This window comes from Vollenhovia emeryi, unplaced genomic scaffold, assembly GCF_000949405.1.
Source record: "Vollenhovia emeryi isolate VEMERY1.0 unplaced genomic scaffold, V.emery_V1.0 DF939175.1, whole genome shotgun sequence".
Taxonomy (NCBI): domain Eukaryota; kingdom Metazoa; phylum Arthropoda; class Insecta; order Hymenoptera; family Formicidae; genus Vollenhovia; species Vollenhovia emeryi.
This window is the reverse complement of record NW_011967191.1, coordinates 1,292,346-1,312,317: the sequence shown is the minus strand read 5'-3', so window position 1 is coordinate 1,312,317 and position 19,972 is coordinate 1,292,346. Positions and strand designations below refer to the sequence as shown.

Sequence of the window (19,972 nt, the reverse complement as noted above, 5' to 3'; positions counted from 1 at the left end):
ATTTATATGTCAGGCAAACAATACGACAGATTTTATCATATCATTTCCGGATATACTACCATACGGAATTGCACAAAACGCAGCCGTCTGATACGCACGAAACAATCGTCGCCGCGAGTGTCACGCTTGACTAACGAGATGACGTGGATAAGTACAAGCCGTGCATGTTTGTGCAATGACGAAATATGTCGAAATGCAATTCTCTAATCTAAGATTTATCTTATTTCAAATTTGCGCACGCATTGAAAATAACGATTATATATTAAGACATAATTGCTCGAGACAAGGACATCATAAGAAATCCCAAAACTTAAAATGCCAAAAAATTACCAAAACTGCCTGACCATGTCAAGAGAAATTAGATATTGTTCACTAAAATAATTAAATACCGATTAGTTTTCTCCTTTCTTACCAACAGATATTTGAATTTCCCAAGGAAAAAATGGTATAATTTTACCGCTCGATCAAATTATCGGTATACTTGTTATAAGCTACGGATTGAAAAACAATTGAAAAAACGACGGAACGTCGCTAATGACACGGTGTTGACAGTTTTGCCGACAGAAAATTTTTGAAAATTTCTCATAAAGCACACACAAGAGAGAGAGAATTAGCAGCATTTTTCCATCATTTTCTTACTATCTGACCGTCTGAACTCGTGCAATCATAATTGTGTTATGAACGCGTTACACGCTCGCTCACGGCGAATAAACAGCGTGAGACTGCGATGCGAAAGTATATTGGCACACGCCAGCAAAGGCCCGCGTATGTCGGGCGGTTTAGTGAAAAAGCCAAACGTATCAACGCAACTCGCAATCTGATGTACCTGGAATTTGACGTATTAATTAGTTGAAAGAAAAAAATGTGTATAATGGTAAAAGGATGAATGAGCGTTATCGCGTTACGCGTATCATCTCTAAAAATATCTCTTTTGAGATACAGCAAAGATTGATATTCTCCATCCTGGGACATACAACAGCGAGTTATAGATGACAGGTACGTGTCATTCGCGAGGACGAATCGCGAATGCGCGAAAGCGGTTTCGGGAGCACGCATTCATTCTAATCTATATCCAGGCTGTTTATCTTCCGACCGATAGCCTTTCCCACGGCGGTTTATAGCGAGCAAAGCGGCCGCGCTCGTATCTTTCGCGTGCACTTAGTCACACCAGCTCGCATACACAATGCACACGTGCATCGCGAGAGTTTACTTGTACAACTTATACAACGTAAATTTATACAACCTACGACACGCTATGAGAAAAGTCCTGGGAGGCAGCCTGGTGGCGGTTGGCGGAACGAGTGCGGTTGCATGACGCGCGATTGCGCTATAACGCCAGTTTAACTGATCCAGTTTGGAAATGAAATGAAATCGAAATTGTGTGTGTATTGTCTTGACTAGCCACACGTTTAGCTAATTGTTACGAGTCTTTTAGGGACGATACGCTGCCGAGTTGTCGTTGGTCATTGCTACCCTCTCATTTCATTAGTAAATAACACAGGCCAGTTTAGGTTTTCCAAACACATGGCAAACAATAGAAAGTAAGGAAAATGAAGAAGGACTTGCGTCTATGTGCCGAATGTGCGCTCGAGTGCGCAGCGCGTATACGCTGCGGAAAAGTGGCGGATATGAGAACCCCACCTGGTCCGGATCGCGGGCGCGGCCTTTCCCCTCGGACTATAAAGCCACTACAACTCCACTTCCACCAAACATTCGCTCGGCGATCCGTCACTCATTTGCTCTCACCATGTGGCTGCTTATCCTCGCAGGTGAGTGCGATCACATCACACTTTTCGCGGGAAAGAACGAAATTAAGTGCTTACAATGCGCGTTTCTCCTTCTTTCGACTGATTTCCCTGTGGACGATTCACTGCGGAGTGTACGCCAACAAACGCGTGTGTGTGGATGTGAATTTTGTGCGGGAAAATTGGATTCTGCTGTTGTCGACTAGGATGGAAGAGCCCCATTTTGGATTGTTTTACATCTACTATATACAAAATCCGCACAAATACATGTCTTGGTGTTTTCTACAAAAAGAAACGTCACTTTAGCTTTATGTTTCTTGACAAAAATAATAATTTTTCAAATCATTTTTTCCTTTTTTACTCATTTAAATTTCAGTAAAGTTTCTACACAGAGGTCTTGTATATCAATTTAAAACATGTCTATTTAAATTGCTTTGTAGGAGCAAATTAATTCTTTCAATAAATAATTTATTCTATTCAACTTTTTTACTAATGAAACTAAATGTTTCGCTTAAATATATTATATATTTGTTTTTCAAGTATTTTATTACAAGACGCACGTAGAGTAGAATGGAGCGAGTATCTTTACGCGTGTAGTATAGTATATATAGTAAATACAACATCTCGGAAGTGTACGATAACCTGTTCGTTCAAGGTTTACGACAGTTTTATACGTAATTACCTCTCATTATAGTTAATTGGATCTGCTCTCATCTAGGAACTTTGCAATCGCGAATTGACTTTCCCATCTTCGAATAAGTAGTGACGACATTTCACTTTTGCAAGACTCTCTTTCATTCATTCTTATATCACTTTGTTAATCTCGAATCTCCATAAGATTCTTAAAATAAAATATCCTCATGAAGTAGTCGATATAACGTGTTAGATTTCCCATGTTCGATTGTTGACAGCCTTTTCCTTATGCCCGTTCTACACCTAGGGATGATCCTACTTGTGTAAAAGGGTACACTGTGGTTGGTTTCCAATCGTACCAACTTTTATTTATACTACTCCCTCGGATAAGCTGCAAGTAGGATTAGCTTTAGGTATAGAAGGGGTATCGGATGAGCCACAAGTAGGAGATCATCCCTAGGTGTAGAACGGGCATTACGATGATAAAATCAGTGTTCGCGATATTACTTGATATTTCAATCCCAAAATTTACGGTTTAGAATATTCAATAAAATTGCAAAAAAGTGTAAAAATATATTTCTGGGTGATAAATATTGTGCAATAAGTGAATGTAATGTAATTTAATGCAATTCAGCTAGTAGTAGCAATATGGATGGCAATGTTCACGTATTAGATCAATAGAAAGTTACTTCTCTCTGATACACGTTTACTCGAAACGACCATGTCCCGCTACCTCTCGATTTCCACTCGACACGTTCGCCATGCAATATTATTTTTACAAAGTTTACGAGTTTCTTCATAGCCCACAACAACGCTGCAAAACATCCTTCTCATAATGCGAACTTATCGGATTTTCTCATCTTCGAAAGGAACCCACGTAATAATAATCGCACGAGAAGCCGGAGGGTCTCTTTACCTAATTTCCTCCTCGACACGCTGATACAATGCCTCAATGAGAACTCAAATCTGCGTTTCATGATCTCCCGCTTCCCCAATGTATAAAAAGAAAAACATCAAGTTAAGAAACGCGTTTCCTTCCTAGGCTATTATTGCTCGTTATCGAGATCTTCCACATCGTCGCTGTGACGACGGGATAGATTTTTACTCACGTGCTTCACGATAGAATCTTTAGCGTTGTATACCCTCTTCTAATTTTCCATTAGACTATGTATCAAATATTTGGATACAAAACCGATTATTTTATCTTTAAACGTACGGCAGAAATGGAAAAGTTCCATCGAAATAAAATTTATTTTTGATAACAAAAATGCTTACGTGATTAAAAGTGCCTTATTAATACCTTCAACAATTTATCACGCAGACATATAGTTATAACTATGTGCAGTTTTGACACAAATTATATGGTACGTGTCGCTTCACAAGGAATCACTTACATTTTTATAGATTTATTTACTTAATATATGCACATAAATCGTTTATATAACGCAAAACAATAATGGTAGTCACGACAAACGAGGCAAAAAATCTCACGGGCACATATCGCCATCGATTGAGAAATCGACGTCGAACATAAACCGCGCGAACGAACGGTATCGCCTTTCTAACCGATATATACTGTAGCACCGAGCTGCAGCTGCAACTGCAACCAACTTGAAAACCGAAAGTGTGATCGAGAGAGAAGTTCGCTACGTATAGTATTTTATCGTCCGTCATGTATCTACAATTTTCATCGTGCGTATAGGGGCCTAAATCTATCTATAATGTGCTTTTTCTATATTTCTATTACATACGATTTGTAACATATTGTATGCATATCATACACGAAGCGGAAGTCTACGCAAAGTCTCAAGAGCTAGAATGAAGAGTGAAAACTGCTAGTAATAATATGTTACAGAATATATTTATTAATATATAAATATAGATATAGATAGCCAGTGTGGAGTATTCTACCTTCTAGGATCTAACAACATTTTTCCATTCTTACCGATCTTCGTACCACATTTTGAATTCAATGTTATTTAGAATAAAACGTCTATTATAATTCAAGCGTATATATGTTAACTTAATATTAATTTATGTTTTTGACTACTTGACTCTATTTTAGATTAAAATGAAAAATTCCAGAAAATGGCCAAAGGATTAAAGAAACAAAACACATTTACTGATACATGGTGAATATAGCATACATCATCACGTGATATACGAAAATCCTGAAACAAGATTCATTTTTTATACTTTTCTTTTTGGTCAGAATAGAGTAGAAATATTATATGGCCTTGAGGAATCTCAAACTCGATCAGATTGCACTCGGGACAGATTATCCGAAAGTGAAAGGTCGATGGCGTGGTTTCGCATTGTCCTTATTGCATCACTAATTTCACCTCTAATCTAACGCTCGAACCTATTAAACCTAATGCCATGGTTTTGAAAGACCGCTTACTCGTGTTATACCAATCGAATCTTTACCCGGTGGTAATTACAATTACGTTGTATCGACGGCAATGGAGGAAAGTTGACAATTATAAATTTGTTTGTAAAAAGAAAAGTTTAAACTTACATATACGTTAAAATTCAAAACAAAGCGTCGGTAGCTCACATCGGATTTTTACATTTAAAGTTCCTAGTTCCAAGATCTTGTTGATCATAAAGCGAAAAAATATCTCCTTGCAAATTTAATGCAATTTTGTTAAAAATGTAAAAGCAACACCAGTGCTAAAACTAATGTGAAATTGAGCCAACGATAAGATGCCTGTAAATAATTTGTAATTGTATGTTACTATATTTTACACTCCGTTAAAGTAATGTCAACTTGAGAAATGAGGAATGAGGAATATAATTTTGTATATTGCTTTCATCTTTGTCCAAGAATTTGTAACAATCTCTATTAAATTCAATAATCGTGATAGAGTACGCGATATGTGTAGGGGTAAATATGTAAGTATATAAATGTAAATCGGTGTGATAGAGAATTGTTGATATTAAATTAAGCAATATTAAAGTAATATTAAAGGTTTGCAGCTCGGCAACGCGTTAATTAGGTGAGATTTGTTAATCGTACGCGTGTATTTGCAGTATGGGGGGATGTTACTTAACTGCGGCTTCCTCCTAAGGACGCGCACATAGTATTACTCAACGAGGGAAAAATTACGCACATCCGTGGAATATCTCACGGACTAACAAAAGAAGGAAAGTTAACCGGATTGCCTGTGCGCTTTCCTCTCCATTTCAAAATAAGGATCTGCGCGACTGCGTTTAAAACATGTCTTCTACAGGAAACAAAGCAATGTACTGACGTTTTCGGGATAAATTTTTCCTCTTTTCTCATAGCGAGAACATTTCTTACAAATGTATAATTTATTAAAACTTTTTCTCTTGCATACGTTGCATTTTTTTACATCAGTAAACACTCAAATAGTATGTCTAAAAGTATCTATTTACATCACATCTTTCCAATATCAGTTGTTTTTAACGGCACATTTCTTGGGAGATAAACTTATCTCTGTTATAAAATGGTAACAAGGTAACGAGATATTGCTCTCTCAACTCTCTTATATCCTCACCATTTCCAATCAAAGCGTTACAATTACATTTTCATACCATGATGTATTACAAGTTTTGCGATAATAGCTTGTGATTCTTAGCGGCAGGTAGAGGCCGAAGAGGAAACTGGTAATAAAGGCGTGCGTTTTGCGAGATCATTACGCCTCGCTTACGTGATATAAAAAGAAAAGAAAAAGTAAAAGGCAAACTTTCCTCAATCTCGCTTTCAGGATCACCCAAGAATAATCGTCAAGATTAAACTTTTAATTCATTAAGGCTATTTTATAAGAGCTACTTTGTATACGAATTAACATATTTATTTTGGAGGAAATGATTGATCGACGTAGAGAATTTATTAGAGTATCGAAGCAAGTACAACGTTCCAAGAAAATTGACAAGAGCATGAACATTGCGACAAATTGATTCGGTGTTCTATAACAAGGGCTGCATAATATTGTAAACACTGATCTTTTATTTTTTGCAATACGATGTTAATTTTATCTCATCTTCTCGAAGAGAAAAAAGATTTCTTCTCTCACGATGTTTTATAAGGTATTAATGTGAAATAGCAATATACATGTAAATTGAGATTGAACTCGAGCAATTTTGTTTCTACGTAAGACACTTTTTCTACTTTTATTATAATAGCGTAAAAAGTCTCTAAGAATTAACGTTCCAGTTCGTTAGCCAAATCGTTGATATGCTTATTTCTTTCCGCTACGACGAGACGTCTGAAAATGTTGAAAGCAAAATCCGTGGGAAGAGTTTCTTGAGCGCACGTCGCTTGTAACTTTCTCTGCGTTGCTTTCCCAGCTCCGTTCTAAGCGTTCGCGGTCAGGCAGAACGATACAGGTAAAAGTCACTTCCACGTTCGATTATTCAACTATCAAACTCCAAAAGGATATTTAGGTAGTATTTCATCTTATGTGCAGTGGAACAATGTTTGTGTTCTGAAGAATATTTACAAAGAAAATGTTGTCGTGCAAGTAACATATGGGAAGAAAAAGACATTAGTCTCTAAACTAAAAAAATGTGTTAACAATATTCGAAATCGACAGGTCTCTTGACGGTCTCCGTTGGAGAGGAGACTAGCGTCACCAAGAAGACGGTCTCATCTGCGGCCAATGCCGATGACATTGTTTTACTAGAGATCGATATCAAAGATCCTGTCAAGAGGTCACCAGTTTCAGGCAGCGCCATTTATGGGGCTTCACCTAGCCAGTTTGTTATTCGACCCGGAGATGACTCTCAAGAGGTATGAAATAATACTGTACACATAAAATTTCACCATGTCAACTAACCGCATCGTAGAATGTTCAGTAACAAATGTTCCATCGAATATTTAGCGTTATTGTCGTTGGTCAACCATGACTATTGACCGCCTATCACCCACTAACGTGCTGACTAACTAGCCATGAACAGACTATTTTTCTACGAACGGCAGAGAGAGAGAGAGAGAGAAAGACTCCCAAGTCCGCTTTTAAGATCTAGGCGTTCTGATGCAACATGGTAGTAGTCATGGCTCGACTCCATTACTTTCATTACTTGTACGAGGATTTCCATTTCACCAGTGCACTTCGAGGATAACGAGAGATTGTACATTCCATGCTACAAAAGCCGTGAAACGCCGGACACCTCTCTCTCCCTCTCTCAACGCTTTTTCGTAGAAGAAATTAAACTTTAAGCTTGAAATAATTATCCAGTATTGCTAATAATTTATACAACATTAACAAGTGTGGTATAGATTTTTATGTACGGTATATTGACATATCATCTTAATATCGGCAATGTAATGTATTTTTCAAACGTTTCAAAATCATTTTCTACGTATCTCTGTATCACGATGGAATTATCTATATACGCGATGAAACAAAAATATTTTAAATATTAGTCAACATATTCCTAAAGATATGTGCAGCCAAGTAATTCATTAGGTAATGATGAGGAAGAAAGAGAATATGAATAAAAAGCTAAATAGAAATATCAACAAGTATATATTATTATGTAGAATAATATAATCTATTCCTATTTATACTCAAAACAATTCTTACATGTTATTGCAACAAGCAAGAATAGTTTCTCTCACGTAGATCAAGTTAAAGAGAGGAAAGAAATGCTAAAATATTGTATTGTATTCCAATGAATTGATATCGATGAAACATCTGAAAATATGTGCGGAAGGATAAAGATATATGAATAAGTCGATTCGGTAAACGCGATATTAGATTAATACGAGTCTCGAATCCATATAAGGGATTGAGGTATAAGAAAAAGAGAAAGAGATTTGGTCGATACGTGTGTGTGCCTCCTACGCGGTCGGTCGACAGCGCCGTGCTCGAATGCAATCGGTCTCTTGCATAACGCTTGCAAGTTTGCACGCCTTCTAATCGCCGCGACCTGACAGAACCGGTACAACCACACCCACTGACAAGTCATAAGTTGGCAGTTTTATCAAACCTCGTACGCTTATAGAATTATAGCCTTCCCCGCGGCCTTGTGTACCGTTATAGCGAGATGAGTCACTTTCATGAACGATGCTTCGAATCTTTATCGGTTACTCGCGGTTACTCATCCGTCGACGAGCTGTGTTATCTGTTTGCTCCTAAGATCAAGTTCAGCTTAGGGAGAGGGAGCGAAATGAGATCTCACCTTCGATCGCTAGTCCTTGTAATGTTCGCGTCGTGTAACGTTGACACCGTTAAGATTAAGACTAATGTAGAAAAAATGTAAAAATTTCAGCTGTCACCCGAATACCTAGCCGTCTTGCGACAATTCACCGGAGTCGACCCGCAGTCGTACGTCGCGAGACCCAATAGTGCGCCTCAGCGTAGACCTCTTCCAGCCTATGCCAAGCAGCAGCAGGCGTTGCAGCAGGCATATTACAATTATCGCAAACCCGCCGTGGCTCCTCCCAGACCGAGACCTCAGCTACAACATCCCCAGGCGTTGATTCAAGCCGAGGCGGTAGCGCAGGCTCAAGCGACGCTGCAATCGACGCGCGGCGGCCCATCGGGAGCATCGACGTATCAAGTAGAATCGTATACTTCACCGAAGGTGGGCACGTTCGAGCACGAGTTGCTGCAATTGGTGTCCGCCAATCAGGCCCAAGAGTTCAATTTGATTCCGACGCAGCCTAAAGCCGCAGGCTACCCGCAACAAGAGTACATAAAAGCAACGGCGGCACCGGGGTCTCAGTTACACGAGCAATACCATATCGAGACTAGTCCACCCCCGCGTTATCCAGCGCAGCAACGAGTAGCAGCGACGTATCAGTCGATCGAGCAACCGGTCCAGATTCAATACCAAACGGCGCAAGCGGCAGATTACTCGGCAAAGGGGGCCGAATCTTTTAGGCCGTCCCCGCAATACGAGTACGTCAACGACGGCGGCGCCCCGCTGAGAGCCCAAGTCAGTCAAGCGCAAATCCAGGCGGAAGCCGAAGCGAATTCCAGGGCCCAGGCTCAGGCCGAGGCGCAGGCCTTGGCCTTTCAGAAGATCGCCCAGGCATCGTATCAGAAGCATCACGAGGCTGCTCTAGAACAGATCAGAATCGATCACGAGAGGTACAGGCAACAGAGCGCCTTGGAGCAACTTCAACAGGGAGATCACGTGAGCGCGGCCGGACAAGCTCACATCGAGGGCCAGCTGGAGCCCAAGGACCCAGAGGCCGCGTACAGAGCGAAGCTGAAGGCGCAGGCGGCTGCCGAGGCCGCCGAGGCCAGGAGGCTTCAGACAGCTGCCGAGTACAAGGCTCACACCGATGCCATACGCCAGGTCGAAGCTCAGCAGCAGGCCCACGTGAAAGCCCAGGAGAAGGCTCATCAGGACGCCTTGAACTTTGAGAGGAATCAATTGCGCGCCCAGGCCCAAGCACAGGCGCTCGCGCAGGCTCAAGCCGAAGCGTTGTACAAAGTCTATCAGCAGTCACGCGCCAAAGCCAACGGTGAGATTTTGGCAGCCGCCAGAGCTCAGCAAGAGGCCAAGAAAGTCGATCCCGACGGTACACCGGTGATCCAGTTTCTTTTACCTAATACTCCCAAACTCCCGGCACCTAACAACTACTTTACCAATGACGACGTAAACAAATATCAAGCTTCCGGCTCCACCTATGCCCCTAGATCCGTGACTAAACCAGACTCCAGTGAGCCTATCATTCAGGAACAAGCTTACGTTCAACCTGTTATCAATCAACCTCGTCAAGTGCACAAACTCAAAGTTCCGCCGACTCAGTCCTCCGTTTACGTTTCTCAATCGGGTCTTTTGAAAAAGTCCCCGGTCAAGTCTCTCACGATCGAAGAGATTGTCGATCAAGGTCAGCTAAACAGCCCTCAAATCGTACGTATTCCCTCACCTAAGGAACAGCAACCTCTCACGCAAGAAGAGTTGTCCGCCCTGATTAACGCCGGTTACAACGTCACTCCGATACCTCAAACAGTAAAGCCGACTCAGCAGAGCTACGTGTCGGAAAATACCTCCGCCGTCTACTACTTGAAGAAACAGCGGCCAGCAGTTAGGCCTGAATACGTTACGTACGAGGAGGTTCTACAGCGGCCGCGAAGACCCACTAGAAAGAATACGCCTATTCTCAAGCAGGACGACGGTAATGCTAGCGAAAAAGTCACCTTCTTGGTGCCGTTGGAGCCCAGTTTTGGCACCAGACAACCGTCGCTCAGAAATAACGAGTGATCTTTATCGTCCCTCCATCGTTGTCGTGAAAAAGGATCAACAAATTTAGAGAAATCTCTACGTTATTGTTAGCCTAAATTTCTCTTTCTTTTACATTAGATGACTGAATTTTCTTTTCAAACCTATGTAAATGATAAATGATGCCAGTCAAAAGGACCATCAACGTTGACCAGTGCAAATTCTTTCTTTCGTTCTCCTTCATTTAATTAGCTTCTTTAGTCTTATGCCAATTGAACAAATCTACTATATCTAGTGCAAATCAACATTAATATCAACTTTTCGACAGCAGCTCGTAAACTCGATAAAAGAAAGAGTTACTAATGCTTTCCGGATGACATTAAATAGATTGATAAAATATACACGAGTTACATAAAATTATTTCCACCAGAGAATATTTGAGAAAAACAAAAGATCGCTACGTTAATATTGTTGGGAGAACGTAAAATAGATATACAATGTTTGTAAAATTACACAAATATGTATACTATAGCAGAAGTCTGTAGAGAAATCTGTAGAGCACATTTAAGAAAGATACAAATATAATTTAAAAAGATCTTCTTGATGTCTATGATAAAGAGAATGTAATTTATAATTGAAAGGATTTTGCAATAAATCCACCTTGCGCGATATTATCTAGTAGATGGTAAGTGCGACGGTGCTGAGTCGAATGATTATTAATTTATACTTTTTTGTAAATATTAGATTTTTAACTAATAAATATATTTTAAAACCATATATAAGACATTTTTTTATTTTACTTCGTGATTTGTACTTTCTTCCCAAATTTTTTATTCATTTGTACATTCTTTCTTCAACTTATATTAGTACATGAAAACGAAATGTTACACATTATGAAACCTGTGGAATATTTTTTTATGCAAATAAATTATATTTATACTTTTATAAATAAATAAAAGATACAAAAAACTGAACACACGAGGGAATTTTATATTAACCAATTTTAATTACTTGGTAACAATGACTTTGACATAATACTGTTAAATTAGTGAAATTATGATGTACATTACTCATCTTACACAATTATTTACAACTTGACTGTTATAATTAAAAGGAGAAAGAAATAATTGAAACAAAGTATTCCGTTTATATAGAACCGATCAAACCGACTATGTGCATTTGTGTTTAAGCGTGTAATACACGCAATTGCCCTTCACCTTATTACATGTAATGATACTATTGCCGCATTCATATACATACATCGATACGTTAAACGTTTCATAAACGGGGACAGTCGATGAATTGATTATAGAGTACTACGAAAAAACTATTTCTAGTAATAAATCTTTCTATTGAGAAAAATCTCAGATAGTATACAATGCATATATTATTGTTCACATATTATTTTATTCACTAGTCGTCTGTTACATTTTCGCCTACAATTCGCCAAACGAAATTATTACCAAAATTAAATTTAAGTATATGTATAGTACGGTTAGGATTAGCATTCTGTTGCTAGCATTCTAGAACACAGACACACACGTATGCGCGCGCGCAAGAAAATTAATCTGGCTCTTTGAGTATAACTATGTATGTACGTATATGTAATGCTAATCAATATCGATATCGATCAATACTAATCGCTGAAACGGTTCATCAAATGGACGTGCATACCAATATTTTTACCAATATATAATGTATACTTATACATAAGAGTATATACATATACTTTCGGAAATTATAGCTTTGGTAATACTACAATTACATTATGAAGGACGACCGGTTTTTTGGCCACCACGGCATTCGAGAACATCTTAAGAATGTGTACTTTGCTTTACTTTCAGACCTGCCGATCAAATAAAAATAAACCTAGAAATACATCGGTCGAAAGATGAAATTATCATCGCTCTGTTTCGCATAAATCATTATGCAAAGATATCATTGAATATTATTTTAGATGCTGTTAAAATTCTCTCCCTCTCTCTCTCTCTCTCTCTCTCCACCCTCCTCTCTCGCCATCCAACTCATCTGTAAAAACTTAAAGTAATCTGTAAATGATCGTAGGTGTCTTATGTATTGCAAACGTTTATTAAAAAATATGTATTCACTACATGTCTCTTGCAAAATTAAATTAGTTTTAGCGCAGTTTCTCTAGTCACATCTATACTTGTTAATACTATTTCTCTTTTTTGCCGTTTCACAAAGATGTTACACTATAGACATGATGCAATAATGGGTATAGAAAGCGAAAGATTAAGCCCATAGCGATATTTTGTAAACATAAATCAATTAAATTTGCCAACAAAATGTACATTTTTTATTAATATTTAAATAATATTTTAAGTAAAACCTGTTAAACCGATTTTAACTTTATGAATATAATTTCATTAGTTTTAAAAAGAAAAATGCGATTACTTTGGAAAATTTCTTACATATCTGCAATTCTTGAAACACATCCTCCTGTAATTCCGTACCGGAATTTTAAGTAGATTCAGGGTGAGAACTCAACATGAATAACAATCGAGAAAGGCTATTCAAAAAGAGTTAGTAACCGAAGCAAATTTGATGCTTTCACTTTGGAACGTTAATGAAAGAAAGTTTGCAATTGGAATATCTAAATAGAATTCTAAAATGTTAGAATGTTTCAAGAATATTCATATATTTTTATTAATTTTTCTAGAAGTAAAAGTTTTGTATAATTTTTACACTACGCAATATATTGTATATATCGAATGAATTGACTCAGATACTTGACGTAAGAGTAATGGTAATATACCTTCAAAAAAAAAAATACATTATCTGATTTTGCATTTTTATTTGTACTTACGAAGGTACTTGGCAAAAAGAAATGAAAATATGGATAATTTTACGCGTTTTATTTGAAAAAAACTTTCTCTGTATTTTTTACTACTATTCTGCAAGTATCAATGCATGTACAATGTACATACATACGTTATACAGTATATTAAGATTTTTTATTAATTAAATCAAACTGTGAATCATGAAATGTTAATGTAAATCTTCCCAATTGTATAAAATAACATTAATCATTTTCAGTTTAGCTGATTTATTCATTCTATCTGTATGCCATCTCTGAACCGATCTGAACTGGTCGAGAAATGTAAAGGATTAATTATTCATCATATAAATCGACAGAATAATGAAATATGTCCGCGATGTACATTTGATCAAGAGCGGGTTTCATGATATATTTTTTAATAGTCGACGCGATATTAAGTGTTATAATTATTGACTAATTTGATTAAAAGTTGAGATTTGTAACGGGTCATATATTGGTCAGTTTATAAATATATTGCGAAAGAAGCAGATATGTGCGATATTATCAGTTTGATCGATATGAAGCGAATTATTTGTGAGCTTGAATTGGCACACGGAGACAGATCGACCTAATTTTGACCGGATTTGGCGAGCCTGGTCCTTGCATCGTTGGAAGGGGCGTCTCGGCGTGGTTATCTTCGCTGGAAGGGGCGGCTGATGCATGTTCACTGTGTGCCCATATAAACAAGCTCGAATGCCACCGGCAGAACAGTCTCGCAACCCTTCGTGCACCATTAGCCCAGTGTGTTTTGCAAGTGTGCGGAAATCACAGTATTCTCTAATAGGTGGTAATTCTCAAAAAAGTTCTTTTGCCTTTAAATACCAAGTAATAATTAAATCAAATTTATTGTATCAAAGTCTACTTGCTATAATCTATATGAAGAAAAGAAGAGAAATCTCTTCACATATATGGTACATACACACACGCATGGAGAAGGATTTTATTATTAACTTTTATTATTAACTTTTCGAGTTGTAAGTAGATGTATTATTATACAATAAAATACCATAAGAAAATATTGCAATAAAAATTCCGTGTTGCGACAGCAGAACGATATAGAATAATAGTAGATAACTTTTACATGAATTTTGTGTCATACTTACTTTCAGAATGCAGTTATTCGTGATAACGACAGCGTTACTGCATATCTGTCTATGTGATCATGTGGCTATCAGAATGCCGTACTTGAATCCGGCAGGGGTGACATACGTTAACAACCTTGAGGAGGCACCCCTCGCATATACCTCCGCTGCATCACTACAGCCGGTCGTACCTGCAACTTCCGCACAAATTGAAACACATCACGTGGGATATGCGAGCGCTCAAGTGCCCGCGGTAGCTGCGGTGTCATTCGTCAAGCATGTGCCGACAATATCCCAAGTACCGGTTACCACGATCGAAGCTCAGCCTGGTTTAATACAAAAGCAGGTTGACGTACTGAAGCCTGCGATTGCCACTCGGAAGGTTGAGGTGGGTGTATCTTGATTGAAATAACGTCGATGCCACCGGAATCCTCACATCATTGTAAATTCCGAGTAATAACTATGTATCAGGTACGTCGTCCGGCGATCCAGAAACACTTTTATGATATTGAAGAACGAGTAATTATTCGTCCAGTTGGGTCAGCCGTACTCGAGTTGGACGAACCGACGTCCAAGATAGAGAAAGGACCAGCCGTGATCAAATCTTTAACCAACAACCTACCTCTGGTCTATCCACACACTTATGGCATCTACGATGCACCAACCGCCATCTCCCATATACCAGCCATTCACGCGACATCGTCACCTCTGTTACTTCCTTCATCGACACCTGCATCAATCACTTCTGCTTCCAACAACTTGGAGAACGAATCTATTATAGTTGAAAACCCTGATTTTCGTTCTGTCAATCAAGCGCACCTTCCTCAAGTAAGCGAGAAAATACATCTATGCAAAATAAATAAAGCTAGATAATTGATGAATAGAAAGAAATGGCCTTTTTGCAACACAAAATCTTTTCTTTTACAGCTTCGCACTTCTAAACCTCGTGTAATCGCTGAATCACCGGATGGTACATCTATTGATGTGCCTATCGCGCGATTTGCCGCTCACGATCCTTCTCCAACTGTGATACCTAGTCAAAAAATCAGTGCCGAAAATAGTAAAATCAATCAAAATAGATTGATAGAATTCCTAACTGCCCGCGGGGGTGTCGCCGAGGTATGTAGGGCATTTCTCAATCCAATAGCATGTAATGTTTGCAAGATTTTATAATAGTTATATCGATTGACCAATTTCCACGATATCAAATTACTTAATTTAATTTTCTTAAATAGCTGTGGATATATCATATTTATAATTCTCTACTACCACGTGTACGTATAAAATACTTGCGCAGCTATCACGTGATGCAAGTAATACACATGTTTTAATGCACGATTTTGTTTTCAATCTCACATGTAATGATTGAGAAAAACCACCATTTTCAGTTGGGTTTTAGTCGCGACGATACAACTGGAACGTTGATCGAAGATGCCGGTCACGTTCGAGCACGTATCCTCTCTGCGACGCCAGTTTCGAAAGAGGCGGAACCAACCGGAGAACGCGTTTCCACACGCCGTGTCGTCGTTAGCAGACCGATCGAAACTTTTCAAGAATATGATATCCTGGAGCCTGCCACGAAAATCGAAACAGTTTCCGTACAACACCCGACGTTGATCAAGACTGCTCGTGTGGATCATGTGCAAGTGCACGGATCCGTACCAATCATTGGGAAGGCCTTTACACCCGCAGTGGCTCATGCAGCAGTTCCTGTTTATCAGAAAACTATCTCTTCGACGTTTTAGTACACGTTTCATGATGAAAAAAATTTATCTGTTGTAATGATGATTTTATGGCGAATATAATACTTTTCGCTACAAGAGAATTAAGAGACAAAAACATTGATACAGAGAAATAAGTATCCAAGATTTCTTTAATTGTAAAAGTAATAAAAAATGTTTTTATTCGATAGACAAGTATTTTCTACCGATCCTCTGTTTACCTGCTTCGTGAAAATAAGTCTACATTCAGTAAGCAAAATATTTTACAAAAACGTGTGTTTTTAAGTTTTTACGTGCTAAAGTAATAAAACTGCAATCCGTACGTTACAAATGTCGAAATCGTATTACCATACAATGTGTTACATAATGTTACATAATGAGTAATGTAACGATATCTCGTGTCAAACAAAGATTGATAATATTTTTCTTATAATAGCAATAAGAATTGTATGAAGGAGTAACGATAGACGTTTTAATTTACTTTATTGTGTTTGAAATTGCATCACTCTTTGCTCTCCTATCTCTTTGTTTATCCGCCTAAATTCATACGCTGTGGCGTACGCACAGCAACAGTAGGACACAACAGATGTAGCAATTACATTAATTAGTCCAAATGGAAATGTTAAATTTAACATTTCACAGTCTATAAAAAATCCTACAGACTGTACGATTATCTAGTGTTTGTGATAGTGTTAGCGACTTCCTGAAACCTTTCCTTTCTGCGTTAACTGACAAGGGTAACCACTACGCCGCTGATTATTTATAAGGCCATAACATTGACCTCAATAATGCGAGTGGTTCCATTCCCTCATCTGTATCTCGCTCATGAGATTTACTCCGATCTGTTGAAAGAATTTTACTCGTGGATTGCATGCGCGCGGATATGGACAGAAATATGATAGAGATTGTGATAAATTCTCTACTAGCACATCGCATAAAATTGATCAATCACTCGTAATATCTCATTTATGTTATAACAAGCTGATAAACAAATTTTGATACCAGACTGATATCAATTGAAATTTTGCGGAAATTAATGTAATTTATTAATCACAATTAGCACAAGAGATTCTACTTAAAATATATAATACATATTAATACTGATTATATTACCTAGGTAATATCATGTAACGCTTGTAGAATTAAAAGAGTTTCGATAAATTGTAAAAATGTTTACATTTATTAATTTATTTGTAAAATAATAGAAAGAAAGAAGAGAAGATCGAGTTGGCTAGCGGCTATCGTATCCAATGCGATATATAGAAAACTGGCACGAATTAACCAGAACTGAATCCGGTTCTGACTGCATTACGAGACGAAGGCGTGACGCGCATAATACGCAATCCGGAAAACAATCCCAGTATTGAAAATGCTATTCGCATACGCCATATGTGATCGAACTCGATTGCGATTGAGAATGATAAAGCGAGTTGATCCGATTCTGATCGCAATTTGGGACCAGGCGCTTTTTCAGGCACGTACATACGTATGTCTGATTGTTGCAGTATACTCGTAAAAGTGACTATTGTATTCTTGAAATTGATCATGAAAGCCTCAACATTTGTGATAGTTGAAAGATCATCACCCTTGACTCAGTTAACGGAAGATTAGCGACCTTGTTTGAAGGTAAACATGAGAGAAGGAGTCAGAGCGAAGCCTCTGGGCTAACGACCATGGTAAACGACCAAGGGATGTCGGATATGATTTTAACTTGTACCGAACACCAAGAACACCGCCGCGGTCAGGCGTATGTATATATAAATCCTGGTCTCCCGGATCTTATGCTCATTGTCAGTTAGATACGCGCGAGGTAAACGCCACTTGGTTGCAAAGTATTGCGAATCTTTATAGCGTCTAAAAGGTAAGTTGTAAGTTTAATAGAAATCTTGTGCGATTGGACAACTTTTGTGATCAAGGTACTGCAAAATGAAGCGTAGAAAAAATTCATGCTATAAAATATTTCAAGTAACATAATACAATAAAGTCAATCAATTATTAAATAAGCTGATCAATTTCATTCACAGCAACATTTGCAGCACTTGATGACTTTTATGTTACTATTTCAAAAATCTATTAGCCGTTGAGAGAAATAAAAGTAAGATTGAAGTAAAAAGTGAAGAAATAAAAACTATTATTACTGTATTTCCGCCATCAAATATATTATGTACTATTTGAGACACGAGAGATTTGAGACACATCTTGTAAAATACAATAAGAGTAAGTTGGAAGAATTGTGTCGTGACAGCTGACTGATTGAATTTGAATTTGAATTTGAATTTGAATTTGAATTTGAATTTGAATTTGAATCTGAATCTAATCTAGCATAAAACTTTTAGTTATTAATCAAAGTTTACCTCTTCCACCTTGGACAAGAATTTTTTATCTTTTAGAAAAACATCGGAACGTCAAATGCCGACTAACTGCATAAACATTGTCTTGTTCATCGTAATAGCAACTTGCACGGCTACGCCAATTCTTTTTCTATCTCCCGAAGGGACGCTCGCCCATCCAGCTGTCGTAATTAATTCTGCAATGGAAGATAATTTGCCTAATCAATTACGAAATAATTTCTATAAAGATCCAAATATCGCTGCTGGTCTCGCTAAGGAATCCTGGTTCAGCAATAAGGAAATGCAGGTAACACATAACTTTTGTAATTTATCCCGATGAAATGTAACAGAAACAAGTGTTTTTTTATCACTTATTATTAATGTGCCTATTTGATTTTTATACGGATGAATTAGTATAATTAGAGATAATGAGAGACTACATCGTTAGAATTTCTCCAGCAAATTCGTTATATTTGAACTAAAGAAATAATTGCGCTGTTTATATTAGGCTATCAAAATCGAAAGGTCTACGACGAACTTTTGCGAATATCCGAATTCGGTGTTACAGGTAGTCGACCGAGAAACGGACAAAATACCAAGAGAAAAGATCTACAGTATGTTGCATAACGCTGGACTCGTTCGCAGATAGCATCAAGACAATGAAGAAAACTATGTTGAACATGTCTCATCAGTTTCCATATATCTATACAATTTGCTTGCTCGTGCGTTCGTACGCTATCTTTCTCCATTTATTACATAATGTCACATTTTTATTCGACTATATGTATATGTATGTATAATATCCCAGCGAGAAATGACTCGTCGATCGACATGTCGGAACGATATCGAATCATTTCAATCACTGGTATATACACTATTTTTCCCCCCACACACTGCGACGTACCTACTGATCTGCTCCTAAAAATAAATATTCTTTTGATACCCTTTCTTCCGAAAGCGAATTTACGTTTGGTGGAAAGAAAAGAAAGAAAAGAAAACTGAAGAATAAGTGCGAGTGCAAATCCAACATTCCTTGTTCGTTCCCCTGCACGCATGCCAATCATGCCATAATGAATTGTATAATGATTTCTATTTATTAATATTAATAATAAATTGATACACATATTTGTTCAAAAATAATGAATGTAATAAAGGAAAACCGATTTTATAAGACGGACACTTTCGTCAAATCACGTTCGAAGCACAAGTTCTCGTCCGATCACTTCAGTTAAGCAACGTTGAGCGCGGTTAGTACTTAAATGGGTGACCGTTTGGGAACACCGTGTACTGTTGGCAATTTCTTTTTTTCAATTCGCTTATTTTACGTCCTCTTGAAGCTATTTGATCAATCACATTGAACATAGCAATTCTCATCCGATGCATAATTATAAAAATCATTGATTTACAATAACGTTGACTTATCGAATATACATACATATGAGACTCAATGTCCTTACAATTAATATAATTGTCAATG

The 19,972-nt window shown here is 37.7% G+C and overlaps 3 protein-coding genes across 7 annotated transcripts; all 3 read left to right on the top strand.

The window, feature by feature from the left end:
* The first annotated feature begins 644 nt into the window (after window positions 1–644).
* Window positions 645–11,290, top strand: LOC105563504 (general transcriptional corepressor CYC8). Its single transcript, XM_012015137.1, has 3 exons — window positions 645–1,769; window positions 6,938–7,134; window positions 8,619–11,290. The coding sequence occupies exons 1-3, from the start codon at window positions 1,571–1,573 to the stop codon at window positions 10,563–10,565; spliced, it is 2,343 nt and encodes a 780-aa protein (XP_011870527.1). The 5' UTR covers window positions 645–1,570; the 3' UTR covers window positions 10,566–11,290.
* A 2,741-nt stretch (window positions 11,291–14,031) lies between these two features.
* On the top strand, window positions 14,032–16,339 carry LOC105563502. Of its 4 annotated transcripts, none has more exons than XM_012015134.1 (6): window positions 14,032–14,146; window positions 14,472–14,832; window positions 14,937–15,272; window positions 15,372–15,563; window positions 15,680–15,757; window positions 15,833–16,339. In XM_012015134.1, the coding sequence occupies exons 2-6, from the start codon at window positions 14,473–14,475 to the stop codon at window positions 16,187–16,189; spliced, it is 1,323 nt and encodes a 440-aa protein (XP_011870524.1). In that variant the 5' UTR covers window positions 14,032–14,146; window position 14,472; the 3' UTR covers window positions 16,190–16,339. The 4 variants fall into 4 exon arrangements, with proteins under 4 accessions (XP_011870524.1, XP_011870523.1, XP_011870525.1 ...); XM_012015133.1 differs by having other exon boundaries at window positions 14,916–15,272; XM_012015135.1 differs by having other exon boundaries at window positions 14,033–14,146; window positions 14,916–15,272; window positions 15,680–15,718.
* A 1,191-nt stretch (window positions 16,340–17,530) lies between these two features.
* On the top strand, window positions 17,531–19,631 carry LOC105563501. 2 transcript variants are annotated; one of them, XM_012015131.1, is made up of 4 exons: window positions 17,531–18,026; window positions 18,190–18,382; window positions 18,556–18,802; window positions 19,064–19,631. In XM_012015131.1, the coding sequence occupies exons 3-4, from the start codon at window positions 18,575–18,577 to the stop codon at window positions 19,142–19,144; spliced, it is 309 nt and encodes a 102-aa protein (XP_011870521.1). In that variant the 5' UTR covers window positions 17,531–18,026; window positions 18,190–18,382; window positions 18,556–18,574; the 3' UTR covers window positions 19,145–19,631. The 2 variants fall into 2 exon arrangements, with proteins under 2 accessions (XP_011870521.1, XP_011870522.1); XM_012015132.1 differs by lacking the exon at window positions 18,190–18,382.
* Window positions 19,632–19,972: the final 341 nt, after the last annotated feature.

Bases quoted from the DNA above. Each gene is read 5' to 3' on its own strand.
- LOC105563501 (XM_012015132.1), top strand. From the start codon at position 18,575: ATGCCGACTAACTGCATAAACATTGTCTTGTTCATCGTAATAGCAACT. The intron at 18,803-19,063 runs GTAACACATAAC...TCGGTGTTACAG, and splicing joins TCAGCAATAAGGAAATGCAG to GTAGTCGACCGAGAAACGGA.
- LOC105563502 (XM_012015133.1), top strand. From the start codon at position 14,473: ATGCAGTTATTCGTGATAACGACAGCGTTACTGCATATCTGTCTATGT. The intron at 15,273-15,371 runs GTAAGCGAGAAA...TTTCTTTTACAG, and splicing joins ATCAAGCGCACCTTCCTCAA to CTTCGCACTTCTAAACCTCG. The intron at 15,564-15,679 runs GTATGTAGGGCA...TTTCTTAAATAG, and splicing joins CCCGCGGGGGTGTCGCCGAG to CTGTGGATATATCATATTTA.
- LOC105563504 (XM_012015137.1), top strand. From the start codon at position 1,571: ATGTGCCGAATGTGCGCTCGAGTGCGCAGCGCGTATACGCTGCGGAAA. The intron at 1,770-6,937 runs GTGAGTGCGATC...CGAAATCGACAG, and splicing joins GTGGCTGCTTATCCTCGCAG to GTCTCTTGACGGTCTCCGTT. The intron at 7,135-8,618 runs GTATGAAATAAT...TAAAAATTTCAG, and splicing joins CCGGAGATGACTCTCAAGAG to CTGTCACCCGAATACCTAGC.